Source organism: Filobasidium floriforme (genome assembly GCF_021052385.1).
Source record: "Filobasidium floriforme strain CBS 6241 chromosome Unknown HD553scaffold_3, whole genome shotgun sequence".
NCBI classification, from domain to species: domain Eukaryota; kingdom Fungi; phylum Basidiomycota; class Tremellomycetes; order Filobasidiales; family Filobasidiaceae; genus Filobasidium; species Filobasidium floriforme.
In genome coordinates this window covers 115,428-136,109 of record NW_025763624.1, presented here as the reverse complement: position 1 = coordinate 136,109, position 20,682 = coordinate 115,428, and the positions used below count along the sequence as shown (strand labels likewise).

Below are 20,682 nucleotides of genomic sequence, written 5' to 3'. Positions count from 1 at the left end.
CGGGAGGACAACTGGGAATGGTCCAATTAGCCTGGATATTGGGATATCCTGTAGAAAGGCCAATACTGAGTCCCTCGGGATCCACCATTGAGACGTCGATCATCATTGGGTACCATGCATGCCGATGTGATTGCGCTCGCGACCGCAAGCGCGCTGCGAGATTTCGGTCAAGTCCTCGATCTCGAGACCTAACTAGAGGTATCACACAGATCGTTGCTTTCAACTTTTTGGGTCAATTCCATTCGACCAAAAGCAACAACGCCTTCCACAAGCCGTTCATATCGATAGAGATGAAGATATAGCCTCACCAATGTCCGTAGAGATCGACTGGAGCTTGTTGTCCGCGGTGACGAGCGGCGAGACGCTTGCCGACCGATTACTCGTCGCTCTCAACAAGCAACTCGACAGCGCTTCACGTCCATCTTACCTCGGTCCTATCCAGGTCACCGAGTTTACGTTTGGTACGGTCGGTCCCGATGTGGAGATCAGGGATATCGGGGACGTATGGAAGGTCTTTGAGGAGAACGATGCCGAGTCAGAGGATGAGCATGCGGATCAGTATCCGATACCGCACACGACCGGACCTGATGGACCGCTGGCCGATTCGTACGACGGGTTCGACGACCGGTGGGATCAGGACGATGAGACGACGAGCGTATTGAGTGGGATGTTATCGCCTCGTGCTGCTATGACGGGGATGGGAGGAGCAGGAATAGGGATAGGAGCGGGGATGGGAATCAATCTCGCAGCGGGGATGTTGGGTCACGGTGGTGCATCTCCGTTCAACGCCTCGCTCTACTCGCACTCCAGGACACAATCTCACAAGGGTCCGAGAAAGAATGGTAACCATCGAAATGGCTACGGCAATCGATATCACCGGCACGCCAACCAATACGACGAACGCGGTAGATCCGCCTCTCACACCCCACCTCTCACGCTCAACTACACCCCTATCGAGATCCCCATTCAACCTCCAGAACCAGAACCACAACCTCTCCCCTCATTACAATTTATGGTCCATATCGACCATCGTCCGAACATGTGCATCACCATGAACACCACCCTCCAGATCAACTACCCCTCGCCGATGTTCATGACCCTCCCCCTAAAACTCCGGATAACGGGCTTCACCCTCTCAGCCGATGTGGTCTTGGCGTTCAACGGACCTAAACGGCGATTACACCTCTGTATAGTCGACGAAGCCGACGCTTCTACACCTTCCCCTGCTCCTTCTTATGCGCCGTCAGTCTCGCAGTACATGTCCCCGGACTCTTCGTACCCCTCAACACCAGGTCCGGGGTTTAATACGAACACGCGGTCAGGCCCGCATGGGTTTCAAGATCGGTACGAGCCGAGGTCGTTTGCTGGGGAACAGAGTAAACCGATCGGGACGAGGCTTTTGCCGTCTTTGCAGGTGGAGAGCGAGATAGGGCAGGCGGACGTACATGCCCTGAGGAACGTGGGGAAGGTGGAGAATTTCGTCTTGACGCTCGTCAGGAAGACGCTGGTGGATGAGATGGTCTTTCCGAACTATCACACCATCGCTTTGTAAGGCCCGAACTCGTGAGGACGAGTTGCGAGGCAATGTTGTATTATAGGAAACGACTCTATTGCATGACGTCCTGGGCATGCGAGATGTATATAGTCTGGCATGCAGGGACCGGTCGGCAGACTGCCAAAAAAGACCGTAGAGAAAGACCCGTACTGTTGATACAACAAGAGCTACATACAAAACCGAAAGATGAGCGCAAAGAGAGTTGGAACGAAATCAGACAACTGGAAAGTGAAAGAGAGTGACCAGTCAGCAACTGTATGACGAGAAGGCTCCAGCCAAAAATTGAACTCACGCAGGACGGCGTTGATACATCCATCGAGTTCCGGGTTGTTGGTGATCTGAGCGTACTCTACACAACGCGGTCGTGCCACGTATCAGCGACTCGCGTTCACCTTAGCATGAAACGGCCGAATTTCGACCCGGTACTCACTCGCCCAGACGACCTTTCCTCCGGTAGTTACCATACCCAACTCGCTGACGTTGACCTCGACGATAGTACCCTTGGTCATCACTCCCAATTGCGTGTAGAGGGGAGATTGAGGGTTCTTCTTTACTCCGATGATGGGGAGTTGGAAGGTGGCTTTCAGGTCGGCTGTATTGGTCGAGTTGAGCACAAGCAGTATGCGAGGAGAGGACGGTGTAAGCAAGGTTGGCTGGCATTAAGTGGAATCAAGATAAGAAAGCGAGCGGGGACCCACGATGCGTGACGTTGGCCTTCTTGTAACGCAAAGCCATAGGTCGAATGAACCTCTCCATCTTCACGGGCTTTCGGGTGAAACCCTCTCCAACAAACGTGGCCTTGTTGACCATCCGCTTCCAGCTCTTCGACTTTTTCGAACCGGTCTTGATGACCTTGAACATCTCCTCCTCGGCGATCCCCCGGACTTTGGGCAGGGGTACGCTGTACTTGGCAGCCTTGTCCTTTCTCCTCTCCTTGATACTGCTCGACAAGGCCTTGGCATCCTTCTGACCCTCTCGATCCAACAGGTATGTAGGCAAAGCTCCCTGGGTAGCAGCGGAATCGTCGGACTGCTTGACGTTGCGTTCGTCGTGAGCCTTGAGGGTCTTCTTGAGTTGAACCTTTTCGGCATGTCGTTTAGCGTGGTGGAGCTTGGCTTTGATACCGTAGAGTTTTTGGGCGACGGCAGAATTCTTGTGGGATTCACGGGCAGCACGTTTTCGCCTGGATGGTTGCAAGCAGGTTCAGCGACGTTAGCGAGAATGGACGGTAAGAGTACGTGCAGGTCTGTCCGGGGAAGATGAGACTCACGTTCGTTCCTCGTGATCGAGCCTCCTACCATACCTCTTCCTGTGCTCTTCCATATACTCGTTCTACGATGCGGAACACGATACATTAGCACTAGGACCTCATGTAACCTAAAAGAAGAGTCACTCACCTGAGGCTATTATTCCAAAAGGCATAGGAGGAAAGGCAGATTATCGTCAATGGGCGAACTCGACGCAAGGGCACTCCGGTCAACCGCGGGGACCTACCATTGTGGCTTATTCGATGTGTCTAATTTAGTTCGTCCGTCAGGGAGTATGGTCAGTGTGGCTGAACGAGGTCGGATCGACTCTAAGATGTTTGACAATGGTTGAGTTGACTTGGAGCCAGATCAAGAACGACCTCCCGCGGGGAGGTGGAGAGGCGATGACTTTTGATAGAGTTGGTCACGTGACACATCAAATCTCGGCATACTTACGTAACGAGCTCAGAGTGGCAAACAACCATAACGCTATCTCTAGATCTCTCTTGACGATCAATCCGGTTGCGAGTTGATCATTGCGATCGGGCAGGGACGCCGAACCATCCGAACCTCATCTCGTGACGAATGACGATCGTATATGAACCGCGAGAACATATACAGATACGACATGCGAAAACATATACACGGGATATGGGAGCACCATTTGTTGAGGAGGGAAAAAGACGACTTCCAGCATCATAAGAGCCTTCTCCCAGTTCACGCACAGTTAAGCTGCCTATGATCGTGTACTAGATGCCAGGATTACTCACGCCCCCAGCTGGAGGACCACCGAAGTGACCGACCGGGTTGTTGGGAAGGTTACGTGGCTTGGCATAACTCTCTTTGGTGGCAGGCAAAAGAAGCACCAGACCCGATAAACACTTCGACGCCAGTTTGGAAGCGTTCAATTCATACTCGTAACTGAGAGAATCCTTCCAGAATGTTGCCTGATGTCTCATGGCTTTCAGAAACCCAGGATCTTGCATTCCCGCGCAGGCTTGTCGCATCTGGGGTTTCCGAGAGACACAATTGAAGAACACGGCAACCGCAGCGCGAAATTCTTGCCAAGAACATCCGAGATCTCCGACAGCCTGTGGAGCCTCTTCTGGAAGGGTCATCTTGGGTAATGCTGGCGGTTCGCGAGGAAGAACGAACTTGGGGTCAGGAAGCTTGTCGATCGAGTCTCTTGATCTCTTCAGGCTGTTGAGAGCATGTAGCATCTCCATTTTGTGCCAGATCCAATGATCTTGTTCGTCCCGCGTGCTCCCAAGGTAGATCGATTTGATGTATGTCCGACTGACCTCTTCAAACGAGCCTTGTAGATACAATGTCGAGCCTCCGGTAGCTGTCAAATCGCTCGGAGCCTGGTCATTAGGTTCAGTTTGCGTTCCAGCGTCCATATATGGACACTCTGACCCGATGGATTCTGTCGATATGTACCCTGTACTCTCAGTAGTAGACACTATGGAAGGGTAGAGGGATCCCAGTTCGTTGCCACCGGGAGGCGCTGAGGAGTTTGATAGACGTCGTCTCTTGCCGTGGCTACGATGTGGATCCGGCATGTTTTGTCTACAGACTGTATAACGTTTGGCGATTTAATGGCGGAACTCGATCTTGATCCGCTGGCAGAAACTGTTCAGTTCTTCGGGAGGATGGGTCAGTACATGTATATATACTCTGTTCTGGGTTGACCAAGAACCATAACCTTCCTTTCAGTGTATACAGATGTGCTATGCCGTTATGATGGTTATCATGCCGTATCATCGGAATCAAGTATTCTCCTTTGATCGACCTCTCATGATCGAGAGGACCTGATGTGGTATACAGCGGACGCAAGGAAGGGCTGGCAAGGTAAAACGAAAGCATCGGAGGAAGGACTGGGGCCAGCATGCAGAATTTAAATGAACCACAAACATGATTTAGCAGTGTCCCTTCATACGCTATAACAACTCATCACCGCTGTGACCTGGAATATACCATCACATGATCTCATGACATTGATACATAAGGGTGTGATACAGAAGGATGCAGAGAAAGATGCGTTTGACTGTAGACGGATTTGCAGTTCAGACACAGCGCACCGGGCTAACCCCATGGACTAAAAGTCTGTTGGGTCATGTGGTTCTTCGTGATTGGCATCCGCAGAAGCCTGGACGTCTTGCTCGATGTGTATAGTTGAGATGACTTCGGGTTGGCCGTTGGTCGGACTCATGCGGACGAACCGTAATCCCAAAGCATGCTCAGGTTGAGCTTTCACTCTTCCCGAGGCCCCAAGGCGCACAATTTCGGGCAAGAGTCTTTCGTTTCTGATCAAGGCGGCGAAGCCGGACCACAGTTTAGCCTTCTCAGCCATGATCTTCTGAGCAGCACCCCAATTGATCGCAAGACAAATATGAGGAAGAGTTTTGATGCCGTTTATACCGGCACACGCCTGTAGGTTTAAGATGCCATGCACGAGGGCCATGTAAGCGTGCATTGCACGGGAAATGAGGTCCCATGTATCCTGGCTCGGGTCAGAGCACCAAACGCCGTCGTTGCGCACCCTGGTGCTTTTCGGAGCATTTCGCGCAGTGATAAGTTTCCCCTCGGCCGCCTCGTAGCTTTTCAGATACATTCTCAAAATCGAGCGGTGTAGCTCCCAATGCTCCTGCTGATCAGGTTCCGGGAATCTGCCAATCTTCTCGATCATCTCCCAGGCTTCCGCTTCGCTCGGAGCAGAAATCGCTACAGATGACGGCTTCGACGGATCGAGCAGAGTTAGTTCTGGTTGACTGACCTGGCTCGGATTGAGTGTAGGCGCAATCGTTCTGTCAGCCTCTGTGGTTTCGAGGGTCGACTGCGGATAAAACCCGCCAGTGTCAGCTCGATCGGAAGAGGCGGCGAAGGGATCCAATGAGCTTGCTCCTGTTTGGGAACCGCTACCAGATGTATGGGAGCGAGTGACGCGACGGGTTCGGTATCTCGGGGCGGGAGTTTGACCTTCCATTTGGCGAGTCGACTGAGTTCGAGTAGTAGTGGTTAGAATTCGATAAATTAGGGGAATTGTCTTACAATTTGATTGTAGAATTGTAGAAAGCCCTTCATCCCCCCCCCCCTCCCTCCCCCCTCCCCACCGGTATATATAGCCGGTTCTCTGCATTGAGAACCATCGCATTCCTTTCATAGCAGGGAAAGGGGGTATACAATAGTCACGAGGCCAACGGCTCATCGCGTCTAAGCACATCACCTCGTAGATCGGATATCGCGGTTTTAAGAAGTATCACACACCTTTTCTGCGTTGACGCGCGGCCATCGTGTGTAAGGCCCCACGCCTTCTACTCAGACATCAAGTCGATCGATCAGCAACGTACTGTATACGCGGCCTAGCGAAGACGATCTGAAGTTCTCTTGTTCGCCAGGAAGGGGAAACAGTTGACGGCCTCGCGGTTAGGGGCCACGCCTTTCGTACTCCTTTGCACTCTAAGGGGATAGATACTTCTCTATAGCTGGGGGTTAGATCGACCTCCTCCTCGCCCTCGCGCGCCATCACCTGACTCGCTCAAGACTTTCGCGTTTCACCTCACAGAGCCTGAACCCGCCGAGACGGTGCCTGGCATGATGAGAAGCTGAAAATGGATAGCTAGCACGGTCGAAGCCTTTGAAGAAAGCAGTACAGTAGGCAACAAATTCTCGTTTTAATATGGAAAGTAAAGATAGAACATGGTACAGGAAACAAGGGTTGACCCCTTTGTGACGGACTTTCAACGAGATCAAGCGGTAGGCATCTCCTCATCCGAATCCTCGTGATCGGACCTGGTCGCGTCGGGTTGAACATCAGGTTGAGCCCTTCCTGAAGCGGATTGTTGGTCCTGACCACCGGAGTTTGCACTACGGGGGGCGGTCGCAGATCGAGGAGGCGCAAATGTGAACCCTTTCATTTTAGCCAGAAGAACGAACTCCTCGTATGCCTTCTGCATGATAACCGCTAGGCTCGCTCGGTTTGCACTCGCCCTGACAAGGTTTTCCTCGTGTTCCATTCGAAACTCGCAGCCCTGCATCCTTCCGACCGCATCCTGCGCAGCTTTAAACACCTTGTTGAGATCGTCAACAACCCCTCGTTGCTTAGTATCGATCCATTGGGTGCCCCGGTTCGGTCCCTCTACGGTCCACATAGGACCAGGTCCGGCAGCGAGCTGCACCATCAGCGGGCTCAAGAGATCGTAGTGCCTCAAGAAGTCTTCCCTGTGTTCACACCAGTGAACCCAGTCTGGGCTTTCCTTTCTGCTCTCTTCCTGCGCTGGAGGCCCTCTCAAACTGAAAGAGGCGAAGGAGGTCCACTTTGAGAAGCCCGGTACGCTGAGCTGAGAGGTGTGCGACATGCTCGCTCCGGAGTCCCGAATCTCCATGCTGTTGTTGTCGTGGCCTTCCGGTTGTCCGTCCCTCACTTGCCTCCTTGGGTTCCTACGCGGGGTCCTGGTGGTCGAGGCAGCCGATTGTCCTAGGGTAGACTCAGGCGCACGAGTGCCTTCCTCGGTGCGGAAGCTAACCTCGGAGGGTTGGGTTTCAGCCAAGCTGGTTTCTGCGACGCTATCATCGGTGGCGCGAGAGAGCTCGAACGCATGTCTGGGTGATCGACGGGGCATTGTGTGACGGATGATGTAGTTGAGGTTGTGCTGAGGGTCTGAGATTGAGTGAGCTGATAATGGTGATCAAACTCTTGTTCTCACAGACCATGAGCAAATCGGCCTACCTGATCCGGTATATATACTCGTGAACTTTGTCCACTCTACCCTTGAAATCATACATCAAACGACATCCGTTCATGGTGTTTTCCCTTCATCGGACTTGACTACTGACCTACCATTGTCAAGTACAGCCGGTTGAAACGCGCCTCTTTTGTTGGTTTATGGCGAGATCAAGGGTATACCTTTATCGCGCTCAGCGTTCTTTGTCTTTCCGTTCAACTTGGCTGCGGGAGCCCTTTATCCTTTCGGTTTGGATCCTTTCGATTCCATTGTCTCACTGGCTACTCGGCATGTGTGATGTCTTTTTGGCAAAGCAGTGACTTTACCGCACCACTGACTCCGCTCGACCGCCGCGCTAGGATTGACGCCTAAATCTCGGGCGCAACAACACAGCTTGTTGACCTCATCTTTCTTGGGGACCTGGTCCGAGTCTTACTGGTACAAGGTGCACTGCAGCACATCCTGTCAGGATGGCTCGTGGAGACTACTGTACCAGGCTATCTTGAAGCGTCAGCTATACAGATGAACCAGTGAAGAAGAGTCATGATCTGTTCAAACATATAAAGAAAGGACAAGATATATTTGTTACCATTTTCATGTTGCTTGTACTTGACCGTACTATCCTCCGATAAAAACCAGAGCTTTCCGAAGTAACGGCTCAACTGTAATACTCAGGTACATAGCACTTCGGCGATCAATTATGAATAAGACTGATCGCGCCACTTGTGATATACAAGAAAGGCTTTTCACATTGTCAAGCTATCTAGATCACAAAAATTCGAAGTGGAACGGCCCATCCGCTCTGAACAGCCGTCCTCGAGATTCTGGGGACATGGCAACCAAGGCCGCCCTATACAAACGGGCCACGTCTCTCGTCCAGCAAGCCAGTTTCGCAAACCACAAAACCATTTGCGACCGAATTTCCTGGCTGGTCTCAAACGCCCCGCTGACAACCAGAGTTTTGTGAACGTTCTTTTGAACTCCTTCAATCTTCCCCAGCAATACCTGACAATTGATGAAGATCTTTCGGTTCCTGTTGTCATCGGTACCAGGTCTGTTGCTTGGATCCATCACATACGTAATGATCTTTTCAAGCTCGCCAAGAGTTTTCTCAATGCTGGCTGCGTACTCGTCGAGAGCCCGTTGGACGACGAGGGCGTCATCAGCTACTTCTTTCGCTTCTTGACCAGTATGCGTATCATCAGGTACCTCTCGGTCAGGCGATTCTTCCGTGGATGTGCCTGACGGCTGATTGGCAAGGGTTGAGCTGCCGGTCGGAGACATTGGAGACTGCGAAAGCGTTGCTGGGTTGTCAGTCTTTTCGGTGCCAGCGGGAATGGTTGAGCTTTCTGCAAGACTTGTAAGTACTGTTTCTTCGGAGAGGTCGTTCATTCCTGTTCCGATGATTGGCTGGGCAGATTTTCTACTTGTGAAAGATCTAGTTGGGAATGATTGGTGTGTCAATGTCGGGATGTGAGTGGGGGCGATATAACGGTGATCATTGATCTCTGCTTGATAACAGAGTTGAAGATGGAGGCGGGCTAGTACAAAGCCGACCAAGAACCTCTAAGAAGCAAACCGAGAAGCATGACTTTGAGGTTCCGACTAGGGGGTGCATGAAAGGGATACATCCGCCGACAGCTGCAAGTCGGCGCGGCAAGCTGACGCCTTTCAATCTGGACCATCGCGCATCTGCCTTTGAGCTCAAAGGTCGCTCGCCAACTCATGTCATGATCGTCGCAGAGAAAGCTGTCGGCACCAAGATAGAACTTGATCGATGACGTATACTATACACAGATGCAAAGTCTTGACTTGTTCGTTATAGCTTGCCTAACAGTCAAGCGATATATTCTACGACCATCTGATTCTGGATTCTCAGTTTTCACTAATGGAAGTCTTTCTGGGTGAGATCGATCTGGCTTATGTAGAGTGAGCATTGTCTAGCTTATATTTCATCCGTGATGGCTGTTGATCATCGATCGTTGCACTCGAACAGAGAGAGAGATCATATGGACACCTGGCCGACGCATATTATAGCTGCGTGCGCTACCCCGTTAGTGAAGATATCTGCTAGTCATCATCTTACGAGATCAGCACCTTGTCGCTTTGTAGCATCATCATTACTATCGTCATTGTTCACTCAGCGCCCTATACCTGCTGTCCTCGATTTAAGGACTACAAAATCTGTTTTGCATTGCATAAGGCTTCAAATGATTAAATCTCTTGCCCGGGGGATCTTCAATCCCTCCACCATCGCTCTTTCACTTTTTAGTTCCCAGCTCAAGCAGAGTTTCATCAGAGCTTTCCTTTCGGTCCCGTAAGCCTTCCTGAACTTCTTGTAGGCCTTCAAGAATTCTTCCGAGGGTGCTGACATGTATGGCTTCCAAGTCTCCGCTGCGGCGATGGCGTTTCTCTTCACGCTGCCGAAGTTTTGCAGTATCGTGTACAAAGTAGCCATGTGGTCAGGACAAAGAAGATGACGCTTCTTTGCGGGGTTGGCTTTGGGGAAGTCCCTGATAGCTTCGGACGGGCCTTCAAGGGCATTGGCTGCACCCTCGAGTTGCTTTATCGCCGAGCCCAACACCTCATCCTCGTCCGGGATACCAAATGTGATCCTCCTTGCGCTCGAACCGCCATAAGTGCCAGAGGATGTGTGGAAATTGGATTTGCCATCGCTATATGTCCCAGAGAAGAACTGTTGGTAGTACGGAAGCCTTGTCGAAGATCGCGTAGATTGAAGGATAGTTGATAAAGGGGGACGAGTCGTGCCTGTGGACAGATCTTCTGACCTTGACGACATCGTAAAAAGGTTGGTGAACGAAAGAAATGTCGATTATATCTTTCAGCCGGCTCTTGCTACATTCTGCGCGAATGGATGCAATCACGGATGTCAGCCGCTGATATACAAGATGTGATAGGTGTACCAGGACCAGGCTAGTATGGAGAGGCGATCGTAACCGTCACGTATACGAAGAAAGGAATGAGTCAGGCGTTGTCGGCATGGCGAGTGATTGCTGCGCGCCGCATGCCTCACGTGTAAACAAAGGAGGGCAAGCACTACTATACAGTACTCTGCTACGGCCACGATGCCCCATGAGGTCACGCCAAGACACAAAGCCATGTCATGATTCTTCGATAGCCTGGAACTGATCACTACGTACTCTCACCGCGTACAAAGGATGTCAGAAGTGTCAGGGAGAAACTGGGCGATCGAGGCGGGCGCGTGACTGGTGAGCATGGAACCTGCTTCTCGAATCATGTATCGCCACCAACCCATTCCGAGAGTCGGCAATTTGAGCTGTGGGATGTAATGATACTGGTAGAGACGATCTCGAACAGGTCGACTACCAGCGTCCAGGGCGTTCTTAAACTGCGATCCGTAGAACGAATCGAAGGGGATTCCTTGCTGTCAGTATATGCGAGATGTCGACAGGAACCTGAAAATGTGAGGTTTTCAGCAGACAGGCATAGGGTGAGAAGGGAACCCGTGTTGCGGACAAATTGGTCACAGTATGGCTGAGATGAGATTGGGGATACAACGAGCATATCTAGGGAAGGAGCAGCATTGTTATCGATCGTCACTTCCTGTGGCTCTTAGACCTTGTCCCTGAATTTCTAGTTCCAGTCAGCGATGGACCGAGGCAGATCGCATACTGGACAAGGTTTATCTAGTCGATGATTGATCCGTCCCAGTTCGCATCCGTTCACGAACATGCGTTGTTGCCATCTTTGGATTTCTTTCTCGCCTAGTTGTCCGATGATAACAGGGTCACCCGCGATCTGGCTGAGAGCGCGTTCGCAATGCTGGTAGAATTCTACCATAAAAGGAAGTTCCTTGCGTTGTTGGTCGTACGTTTCAGGCGAGGTGTAGTTCGAGACGCTTCGCTCCATGTCCTCGATCACAGTACATAAGTATTCTAAGTCGATGAGTATTTGACCGATGTGACTGGGTTGCAAAGGCTGGCCATCTTGCAAATCTTCGACGGCATTTGGTTTGTTGACAGGGATAGGTGAATGATGCTCAGACGGCTTGGTATGGCTTGGTAAAGTCATCTTCGATAACGTAGAAGTCGTATCGGTGGGAGGAGGCGGGGTACAGACCCTATTGACCGCTTCCTGCGAATCGTTACCTGTCGTGGCGAGCGATTGACCCAGGTCACATTGGTTGATCGAGGCACGGTTGAAAGATGACATGATGTAACTTGATTCGTTAGAAGTTGCCTATATGAGATTATAACAGGTCGAAATAGGGTCGTAGCGAACAATTCCGCCCATTGCAAGCCTGTCCTTATACCCGGAGTCCAACAGCGGCGTGACCGCTGATGAAGCTGCAAAGAGGCAAACGGAGAAGCATGCGGCGGAGATCAGGTAAGGTCTATGAAAGGAAGGCGATATTCCCCTGGTCTCGTGCTGCACGCTATCGGATTCTCGATCATTGGTTTAGTGACTGGACAGCCCAAACTCGTCTCTTCACCATCTTTTCATTCTTTCGTCAGCTGATGAGCGCTTTCCAATTTCCCAATGCTGACGCTCGAAGTCCGGCCAGCCATGCTGCTTCATCAGTGGCGAGGTATCGAGGTATAGGTCTAAGCAGGTGAAGATTATGAGAGGAGTGATGTCGCTTGAGGTGTCGAGTTCCAGACCAAGATTTCATCAGTCCCTTGAGTTTAGTCTAGGTCATGACATCGTTGAGAGTAACTCCTCGGTAATTAAGAGAACATATAATAAAAGCTAACACGTGTTTCATCTTCCATCACGTAACCTCAGCTCCTGCAAACCCCTAAGATTGTCTTCCTGCTTGAGTTCTTTGAAAAGCTTTTGAAAATCCCCATAGAGGTAATTATGGCATTCCAGCACTTTCGCGGCCGTGGGTTGTTCCAGTGGAAATTCACCAAGTGAAGGCTTCAGCTGTTGCGTGGCTTCCGAAAACGAGTCGTACGCCTCGCTCAGTTCTCTTAACTGTCTTGTAGTCAGTGTCAAGTTATATCTGAACACCCGCTCGACGTGATTCCGAGTGGTCGAATCGATTTCGACCATCAGCATCGCTGCATATTTCCTTCGATCTAGGCTTGTACTATCGTCTGCCGGCTCCTGCTCCCAACGTTCATAAACTTCCCATTCTACGAGATGAGACCAGATGAATCTAAATTCTTCTCTGTTGCCCTTGCTCCAAACGGCTTGGAGCTGGGTCCAGACGGCTTCGAGAGTGGATCCTTGGTCTTCGCTTTTGGCACTCTCCTCAAGTGCCTTGGAGTTGTCACATTTCTTCGCAGATAAATTTTGCTGAAGATGTTCACTGTCATCCCGCCCCTTCAACCCTGAAACCCCGTCGTATTCCTTCATTGAAACTGAAGCACACTTCGTGGATGTCGCTCTGATCTCCGAACCATCAAACTCTCTGACCTCGTTGCTTCCACCGAATCTGACACTCCTTTGGATTGATGAAACACTGGACGGGACCCGCATGCCAGCAAAGGTGTCGCCCGCAGGCGGTGGAGCCTGACGCTTGATGCTTGACATACGCGGTGGATGATGTGTACTAGTACCACGCGATGGATCTTCGACAGCAGTGCTCATTAGATCGGCGGTCAAGGGATCGGATGGTCCATTAGCAGGGACAGTTTCGATTGATTCGAAGATAGACGGTGTACCATGTGTGCTGTTCGGAACAGTGGTTATATCGATGTTCGAGGGGCTGACGGACCCCGCGCAGGATCCGCTGTCCCCGAGAATCTCGGATGATCGGGCGATTCCTGGGTCGGCCAAATCATCTTCGAGCAGCGTGCCCGTCGAATCAGAGAGAGACTCTCGCGACGAGTCATCAATAGGAGTGGCGGGTTCGCGCATCGTATTGTCTATACGATATGGTCTGTGTTTGCAGTATAACAGTGTTTCGACGAAGTCGAACTTTTATCCGTTTGCTATTTGCGGAATGTCCCGCCTTCTCACTAATCGACCGGAGACTTCGGGTCGGAAAGTCATATATATATATATATATATATATATATATATATATATATATATATACACGATCAGTCGCCAAGTCGAGCAGGGTATAGTGCCGACGATCTCCTCTTCGTCGCCCTCTCGTTGGATCCCAATCAATGGCATATCTCATAATGGATCAAAGGAAAAGCACATGGCGTGACCTTAACGGCATAAAGAGCAGAGGAAAATACTTGTGATCGTAGTGTGGGTATCAATGACCTTGTTTCGTGTGACGTTGCAATCTAGAGTCGATGAGGAAAAAGGAAATGACGGATGGTGTGATCGAGAACCCTGAAGTGGATTAGGGTAGTCGTCACGTGAAGAAGGACGCAGAAAACACGACACGAGGCAAGTACAGGGGGGCGTTTTTCCCCTCTTCTAAAGGGATGCACCTGGGCCGATATGACCGAAAGATCGCGATGGAACAGTATTAGGCTGCGGCACGAAAGCGAGGTGCTGAGGTTGAAAAGTCATTAGCCATCTCACTGAGAAATTCATCGTACATTCATCGCGGCTGTGACGAGTCGAGCGCATTATGTGTCTTGGACGCATTGAGCATGAGCATATGAGCTACGATGACCGAGGTCGTCAACAAGCGCATTCGCAGGAGATTAAGGTTCAGCGGGAAAAGCCATCGTCAAATCGCCATCGTGATATTCAGTCCCTGTTCGCGAACGATTGGTCCCCACCATCCATATATGGGCCGTAGAGACATGCGCGCGCGACACGCAAGCAGCACACCATGATCGACAAAGGAGAGCTTCAGCGCGCCACTTAAGACGATTAGCATGATAAAGATGACGAAATTCTGTCCATTGCGATTTCATGGCTGAAAGAGATGGAACAATAAACACATAGAGTACAACGCATAGAGGATACCCTTATCATTCGAGTTCTGAGTCGAGGAGTTTGAGTCCCTGAAATTCCTTGTCATTTAGACCCATGTCATGTCCAGCGTTTCGGCATCTTTCCCGGAATTCTTCGAGCCATACGTATACATCTTGGTAGCGTCCTTGCAGTTCCCTGATTGTAGGCGTAACTTCTGGATCCTCCTGAGGGGCGCTGAGGATTTGTCCTCTTACCTCTTTGTAGATGTTCAACCAATACGAGAGGTCTTCCACGTCCCATTTCGACAAAGTACGGCCTGCCCAGAGTTTGTGATCCAAGTGTTTCAGCTCCTGCTTAACGCTCGTCAATCTCCTAGATGGAGCCCGTCTCTGCTTATACGCCGGCTTCGGCTTGGGCGGAGAGGCACGCCGAGGCGGGGGTTGGTTGGAATCTTCGTCCGAGAGATCGCTGTCTAGCTCCTCGCAGGAAGTCGAAGGTGTCCAATTCAGTTCTTCTTGCGTCCAATCGATTGGTATGCCGGCAAATCTGACACTTTTGTGTGTACTCGGTGTACTTGTCTGAGGAGGCTCAATGCTCCCCTCAGCAAAAGACGGCGGGAGCTCCGTAGCACTGAACGCAGGGAGGGACTCGTCCGCGTCAAACCTGTTCAAATGCTGGTCTTCGCGGACGAACTTGGAAGGGTCGACCTGTTCGACCTGTTTGGAATTGAACCTGGGTCTTTTGAGGATCGAACGGAGGGATTCACCAGATTGTTTCCTCACGATGGAGGTATGACCCGACGTTTCGGAGGGAACATCGGCTGAAAGCACTGAAGTGTCGGCTGTTTCGAGAATAGAGGGGTCGTCTGATTCGTTTATGGGGAAAGGAAAACGATCCTCATCGAAGGAAAGGTTGTCTGGCTTGGCGATAGACGAGGGGACAGGTGAACCAGTCCTGGACTCGTCCGATGAGTCATCGCCAACTCCATTGAAAAGCATTTCAAGGTCCATGTCGGTGAAAGGTTAAGTGGTTCAAAGCTACTGGTGCGTCTGTTATCACGTCTTTCCTTTCCTTCGGGTCACAACAATGAAGAGAGACCTGATACTGTCGATCTATATGCAAAGTCGTGCTGGCATAGCAAGCAGGGAACAGCGAACGTGAACGTGAACGTGGTCATCGCGCTTCTATGAAGAACCTGATATGGTCGATGAAAGGAGTTCCTCAGAATATGTTTGTCTTGGCAGAACGAGCATGAGATGTTGTCCCCGGTCGAAATGCTTGTTTGAAGAGTCACGTTTCGGGAATGAAAGGAGCAGGTGTGTGGCGCGATCAAGAACCCCAGTGACTTGGCTAATAGGTTTTATGAGATTGAGCAACATCAGGTGTTCGACGAAGAGGTCAGGTGAACACTGAAGCTGGCCCGACTGGACCGATAGCGTTCAACAGCGGCAATGGTCATACAATGACCTGACACTTTGATCGAATCTGAAGTCAGTCATCACGATCGCGTATATTCATCGATGCGATGTCCACCTATGATGAGTTGGACGAGTGACGAGCATCACCAGCATGACGAGCATGACGAGAATGCCCATTAGAATCAGGTAATCGGACAATCTTGCCGATGTCACCCGATCGCAGGAGATGAGATCGCACAGAAAAAGCGATCGCTAGATCGCCATCGCGATATCCATTCATCTGAGTTTGCGATGAAACACTCGAACCTCAAACCGTGGCGAGTGTCGACGCGTGAGAAAGCGATGACCTGTGTTCAGCGAGCCTGACATTTTGTGACGACTGGGGTTGTGCCGCGGGCCGGGAGATCAGCCGGGTGAGCCAATCCTGGGTCGTGCAATTAGACAGGTGAGACACCTTGAAAGGTAGCGATCTGGGCCGCATTGTAAAGCTTGTGCACATGCTGTTTGTGAACCGCTGAAGTAGCCCATGTTGGTAGTCCTTCTGGTGTCATATTATCGATCGTGTTGCGTGTTGTCTGCTCTTGTGTCGTACTGACTACTCGCGTGCCTCCCATTTGTGCGCCGCGGATGCGCTTCTACCTTGGATTGATTTTTTCTCTCTCGGTTTTCTTTTCTCGCACGCGCGCGGGGCCAGCCCTCAGCCCTCAGCCCAGTGTCTGCAGCTCAGCATATTCGACGACGCCCTTTGAACCTCGAGAGACGACTTCGTTGATCTCCTCGCTCGGATCCCCTCTGCCTCTTTTTCGTGTTTCTTGCCATCAAATCTCTCTCTTTAGACCTATTTCTTTCCCCCTCTTTCTTCAACACCACCACCCCCAAAAAACCAAAAATGTCTGACGCTGTCAAGAACGCCGAGAGGGAGGAGGAGCACCAGACCTTCGAGTCTGCCTGTGAGTCGAAGTTTCTTTCTTTGCGCTCTTTTCATTCGAATGGACGAGGGGTCGATGTGATCCTCTTCGCGGTAGTAGCGTAGGAGACGGGATGGCTAATCCAGAACCCTCGATCTTCGCTTTTACCTCGTCACAGCCGCCGGAGCCGCCCTCACCTACCCGTAAGCCACTCTCCATCAAATTCAAAGCCCACCATCTTTATCTCTTGTACTGATCTCGCCGCCATACGCTCCTTCTCTCTCATCTCTCAACCTCAATCTACCTGCATTCCATTTCTTTAATCCACAATCATCTGGTACCTCCCTCGCTTTCAAACTCGAATACGCTGCGAATAACAATGCCTAAAACCGGACCACAGTATGCAATGTTCCGCCCTCCGAAAGAACGGATACGTTTGTATCAAGGGAAGGCCTTGCAAGATCGTCGACGTGAGTCATTCGCGGCTTTCAGATACACTGGATGATAGCATGGGAGGCTGATTCATCGATTGGGATTACTTTTTCTTTCTTTTCTTTTACTTGCTCTCTTGCTCCGCTCGCTTTTTTTACGGCGTATATCACCATGGACACGGTATCGGTGGGACCATCCACCGCGATTACGATCACGTCTACTTCGGATCGGGACCGGCAATCGAAATACTCGATGGAAATCGGATGTGAATTTGATCTGGATCTCATCGGCTTTGATATCGACCTGGGACGAAACGGACTGTTCTGGTGCAAATCTCGTTGTTTTCACGGATTCTAAAACGTAACTACAATACGATTCTACGCAATACAACGGCAACAACAAATCGACAACGACACCGAATACCTTGAATTCGAACGGAATAAAATCGATACCGACGCCCAATGCATATCGATCCTGTTGAACAACGACATATTGGCCTGGATCTGATTTCGTGCGGATGTGATGTAATGTGATACGACGAATGTATGGGGGGAGAATAGATGTCCACCTCCAAGACCGGAAAGCACGGTCACGCCAAGGTCAACTTGGTCGCCATCGACGTGAGTCAAATTTCTCCTCTCGTCCGCATCAAATAGCATACGGCCGGGGTTTCCGGCTAGTGCTGCTGCTGGAATAGAGTGGATGGAGTCGCGAGAGAGAACGAAAGGCTGATCTGAATGGTTTGGTGTGCAAATGACAGATCTTCACCGGTAAGAAGTTGGAGGATATCTCCCCCTCCACCCACAACATGGACGTCCCCAACGTCTCCAGGACCGAGTACACCTTGATCAACATTGACGACGTGAGTTTCGGTGTCACGCCCTGATTCCTAGACCTATTGAGACAAGAGCTGACCCGTTGACTTTTGTGCTCGCCACGCTTGTAGGGTTTCCTCAACTTGATGCTCCCGGACGGTACCCCCAAGGACGACGTCAAGGTCCCCGAGGGTCAGATCGGAACCGACATCGAGGCCGCTTTCGAGTCTGGCAAGGAGGTCAGCGTTACCATCATCGCCGCCATGGGTGAGGAGCAGGCCATCACCTTCAAGACCACCGATTAAGCGCAGCGTGAAGGAGAAATGAAGAGAGATGTTTAGATGTCACAATCTGCCCCGCCCACAACCCCCCACCACTACCTACCTTTCTATATTTTACTATATCCAATTCATCTCGCCTACCCCCCATACGCCTGCCTGCTGTCAGGAGGTTAGCTCCTACCGTCCTCTTTTCCCCCTACAAACAAGCAAACAAACGGTTGTCATGTTGAGGTCTATCACGAAAACATTTAACCAAGCCCAAAGAGAATCGAAAAGTGCGAGTCGATTGGTCGGGCAGTGCAGTCCTAGTCTCGTTCATGTGTGCTACACTTTTCTGCTGCGGATACATCTCTACGTCTACCTCGTTCCTGCAAATCACAACCTCGCCCTCAATCCTCGCTCACTGAATGTAATCGGCTCCACCGTCCTGAAAATATTCGGCAGCCTCGTCGCTCCTGACATCCTCCCCGCCAAAGACCTCGACAAAGACGTCGTTGATGAGGGGCAACATGTCTTGCGTCTGCATGCTCCTACCCTTGAGCTCGAACGTTCGGCGGGAACATGTTCGGTTGAAGGTTGATCCGCCGTAGGCGGCGAGGAGGGCGAGGTGTTCCCCGAAATGCGAATCTTTCGAAGGGGCCGGGTGACCGGCCTCGCTGTCAACGAGAAGAGACGTGACTCAGGGTATCAGTGTGCCGTGATCCAGGATTGTTTGCTGAGAAAGTCGTCCAGACTCACGCGTACGTCCCGTTGACCCACTCGGTACCCCAAGCCAACAACACCCCGACGCTCCCGCTCAGAATATCTCCCTGACCTCCGCATCGCTTCAAACCACCCTTGACCTCGTTCTTCAAGATCTCCCTCTTGCCCTTCTTACTGTTACGCTGGTTCTCGGGGAGTAAAGCCGAGGGCAGTTCCAAGCCGTTGGAGACGATGTCAAAGGCGCCTTTTTGGAGGATGGTCGTGTTCTGCAGAGCGCGAGCGAGTTGAGGGCATAGGGTGTCTGGGTCGGCTTTGGTGTCGATTTGCTATACGATAACACGATATCGCCGTCGTGTTTCGATTAGCAAGAAGACCAGAGTCGAATGCAAGAAAGGTTGTGACTTACCATCTTCTCGCATAACCGCTTGAATTCCATGATGTTCGGCGTCAAGACGACTCGAGGTGTCCCAGGCCAGTCCATGATGACCGAAGGATCGTTCTACGCACACCACCAAGAGCATATCGATCTCCCTGGCTTCAGCGATGTTGTCCGACTCTCCCGTTCCTGTTTATGACATTGTAGAACAATAACTCACAGCGACCAAGAACAACCCATCAGCATCCACCACGACCCCGATATCGCTCTCTTTGGCCAGTTCGAAAGCGGCCCTCGCGCAATTCTGGGTGTGATCTGATCGACCGAGACCGGGTCCGATGATCAGGACGTGCTGTGTGGGCGGCAACGGTGAGTAACAGAGAGGAAAAAGGATTACGCAGTGTTGTGTGAAGATGGTACGTAGATGAGCGGGACGCTGTGAACAAGGTGGAGAGAAGGTGGAGGTGGATGGAGGATGGTACGTACGAGCCGTTCGAAGATCCCCTTCATCTCCTGCTTGATATCTTCCAAGCTGCGGTTCGGGTCCAGGATTCCGTGTACGATCAAGTCTATACAATCATCGTCAAACAATGCGACAAGTTTCAAGCAAATCATGCACTTGTTAGTCGAGCCAAGAAGCAACTGTTTTACAGAATGTGGGGCTTACCGGGTGAATAAGTCTTGATCACGGCTCCGGCTTTAGGTTCGCAGATGACGTGTGCAAGGTCGGCACCCTACCAGGATCGTACCGAAGATAGCACCAGAAGTAGATAGATTCAGAGATATGACGAGCAAGGTTAAGAAGGTGGGGTGGGCTTACGAATCGCAAAGCTCCCATGGAGGAGAAGAACGGGGCGCCCGTGTAACTATACACAACGACCACCAAGCCCAGTCAAACGTCAACTTTCGTTCACGGACAATGCGATGACCATAAAAGGACGATACCAAACGTGAACTCACTCTCCTGATCCACCCAAGACCCCAATCCGACCGGCTTGACCTTTATGAAGCTTGGTAGAGAGAGGGGGGATGAGCTTGGTGGAGAGGATGTCGACGATGTGTTTGTGTTGGGCGGACATGGTGGCGATGTAGCTGGCCGGTAGGTATGAAAGTATGAGGTGGTTTGTGCGTCAAGACTATTGACTGCAGGGAATGTAGAGGATAATGAGGAAGAGGTTCAAGGTATATGATCGAGAATATACCATTTATGCCTTCGACCGACGTTGTCAAAGGCTAGGAGATGACGTAGAGTCGAACCGCTGACGTAATCAAGAGAAACCTAAATATGCGTGCGTGGTTTCAGCCTAAGGTGTTGCATTGGACTGCGCCCAATACGGTATGCACAAGCGTTACTACTAGAACAGTTCCCGTTTCCCAATCCTCCCGGAAAACCCCGTCTCGGTCTCAG

General features: G+C 51.1%; 8 protein-coding genes across 8 annotated transcripts; 2 read left to right on the top strand and 6 right to left on the bottom strand.

The window, feature by feature from the left end:
- Positions 1-235: 235 nt before the first annotated feature.
- HD553DRAFT_304989 (uncharacterized protein) lies at positions 236-1,639 on the top strand. The gene has a single exon (XM_046179096.1). It carries the CDS (start codon positions 311-313, stop codon positions 1,550-1,552), a length of 1,242 nt encoding a protein of 413 aa, XP_046039072.1. The 5' UTR covers positions 236-310; the 3' UTR covers positions 1,553-1,639.
- HD553DRAFT_304988 (TGF beta-inducible nuclear protein 1) lies at positions 1,640-3,140 on the bottom strand. The gene is made up of 7 exons (XM_046179095.1): positions 3,050-3,140; positions 2,980-2,983; positions 2,826-2,889; positions 2,254-2,738; positions 1,986-2,147; positions 1,848-1,904; positions 1,640-1,776 (listed from the first exon to the last, which is right to left on the bottom strand). The coding sequence occupies exons 1-7, from the start codon at positions 3,050-3,052 to the stop codon at positions 1,769-1,771; spliced, it is 783 nt and encodes a 260-aa protein (XP_046039071.1). The 5' UTR covers positions 3,053-3,140; the 3' UTR covers positions 1,640-1,768.
- Positions 3,141-4,846: 1,706 nt separating this feature from the next.
- On the bottom strand, positions 4,847-5,788 carry HD553DRAFT_333647 (uncharacterized protein; the record flags this gene model as incomplete). Its single annotated transcript, XM_046182111.1, has 2 exons — positions 4,847-5,539; positions 5,579-5,788. The coding sequence occupies 2 exons, from the start codon at positions 5,786-5,788 to the stop codon at positions 4,901-4,903; spliced, it is 849 nt and encodes a 282-aa protein (XP_046039070.1). The 3' UTR covers positions 4,847-4,900.
- A 763-nt stretch (positions 5,789-6,551) lies between these two features.
- On the bottom strand, positions 6,552-7,424 carry HD553DRAFT_339218 (uncharacterized protein; the record flags this gene model as incomplete). The annotated part of the gene is made up of 1 exon (XM_046182418.1): positions 6,552-7,424. One exon carries the CDS (start codon positions 7,422-7,424, stop codon positions 6,552-6,554), a length of 873 nt encoding a protein of 290 aa, XP_046039069.1.
- Positions 7,425-12,269: 4,845 nt separating this feature from the next.
- Positions 12,270-13,373, bottom strand: HD553DRAFT_339215 (uncharacterized protein; the record flags this gene model as incomplete). Its single annotated transcript, XM_046182417.1, has 1 exon — positions 12,270-13,373. The coding sequence occupies one exon, from the start codon at positions 13,371-13,373 to the stop codon at positions 12,270-12,272; it is 1,104 nt and encodes a 367-aa protein (XP_046039068.1).
- A 1,025-nt stretch (positions 13,374-14,398) lies between these two features.
- HD553DRAFT_364894 (uncharacterized protein) lies at positions 14,399-15,352 on the bottom strand (the record flags this gene model as incomplete). Its single annotated transcript, XM_046184060.1, has 1 exon — positions 14,399-15,352. The coding sequence occupies one exon, from the start codon at positions 15,350-15,352 to the stop codon at positions 14,399-14,401; it is 954 nt and encodes a 317-aa protein (XP_046039067.1).
- Positions 15,353-16,454: 1,102 nt separating this feature from the next.
- On the top strand, positions 16,455-18,477 carry HD553DRAFT_304981 (putative HYP2-translation initiation factor eIF5A.1). The gene is made up of 6 exons (XM_046179094.1): positions 16,455-16,710; positions 16,847-16,871; positions 17,069-17,138; positions 17,661-17,720; positions 17,861-17,962; positions 18,047-18,477. The coding sequence occupies exons 1-6, from the start codon at positions 16,650-16,652 to the stop codon at positions 18,218-18,220; spliced, it is 492 nt and encodes a 163-aa protein (XP_046039066.1). The 5' UTR covers positions 16,455-16,649; the 3' UTR covers positions 18,221-18,477.
- Positions 18,478-20,553, bottom strand: HD553DRAFT_304978 (Ribokinase-like protein). Its single transcript, XM_046179093.1, has 8 exons — positions 20,235-20,553; positions 20,095-20,140; positions 19,942-20,008; positions 19,761-19,843; positions 19,495-19,626; positions 19,305-19,397; positions 18,935-19,224; positions 18,478-18,852 (listed from the first exon to the last, which is right to left on the bottom strand). The coding sequence occupies exons 1-8, from the start codon at positions 20,351-20,353 to the stop codon at positions 18,597-18,599; spliced, it is 1,086 nt and encodes a 361-aa protein (XP_046039065.1). The 5' UTR covers positions 20,354-20,553; the 3' UTR covers positions 18,478-18,596.
- Positions 20,554-20,682: the final 129 nt, after the last annotated feature.

What these genes read in the sequence shown, in the direction of transcription:
- HD553DRAFT_304989 (XM_046179096.1), top strand. Translation starts at nt 311, where the DNA reads ATGTCCGTAGAGATCGACTGGAGCTTGTTGTCCGCGGTGACGAGCGGC.
- HD553DRAFT_304988 (XM_046179095.1), bottom strand. An exon ending in CTCGATCACGAGGAACGAAC is followed by an intron (nt 2,739 to 2,825) that starts GTGAGTCTCATC and finishes GCAACCATCCAG; the next exon opens with GCGAAAACGTGCTGCCCGTG. An exon ending in GAAGGCCAACGTCACGCATC is followed by an intron (nt 2,148 to 2,253) that starts GTGGGTCCCCGC and finishes CGACCAATACAG; the next exon opens with CCGACCTGAAAGCCACCTTC.
- HD553DRAFT_304981 (XM_046179094.1), top strand. Translation starts at nt 16,650, where the DNA reads ATGTCTGACGCTGTCAAGAACGCCGAGAGGGAGGAGGAGCACCAGACC. An exon ending in CCAGACCTTCGAGTCTGCCT is followed by an intron (nt 16,711 to 16,846) that starts GTGAGTCGAAGT and finishes ACCTCGTCACAG; the next exon opens with CCGCCGGAGCCGCCCTCACC. An exon ending in TCAACTTGGTCGCCATCGAC is followed by an intron (nt 17,721 to 17,860) that starts GTGAGTCAAATT and finishes TGCAAATGACAG; the next exon opens with ATCTTCACCGGTAAGAAGTT.
- HD553DRAFT_304978 (XM_046179093.1), bottom strand. Translation starts at nt 20,353, where the DNA reads ATGTCCGCCCAACACAAACACATCGTCGACATCCTCTCCACCAAGCTC. An exon ending in GATCAAGACTTATTCACCCG is followed by an intron (nt 19,844 to 19,941) that starts GTAAGCCCCACA and finishes ATGATTGTATAG; the next exon opens with ACTTGATCGTACACGGAATC. An exon ending in ATGGGTTGTTCTTGGTCGCT is followed by an intron (nt 19,398 to 19,494) that starts GTGAGTTATTGT and finishes TGGTGTGCGTAG; the next exon opens with AACGATCCTTCGGTCATCAT.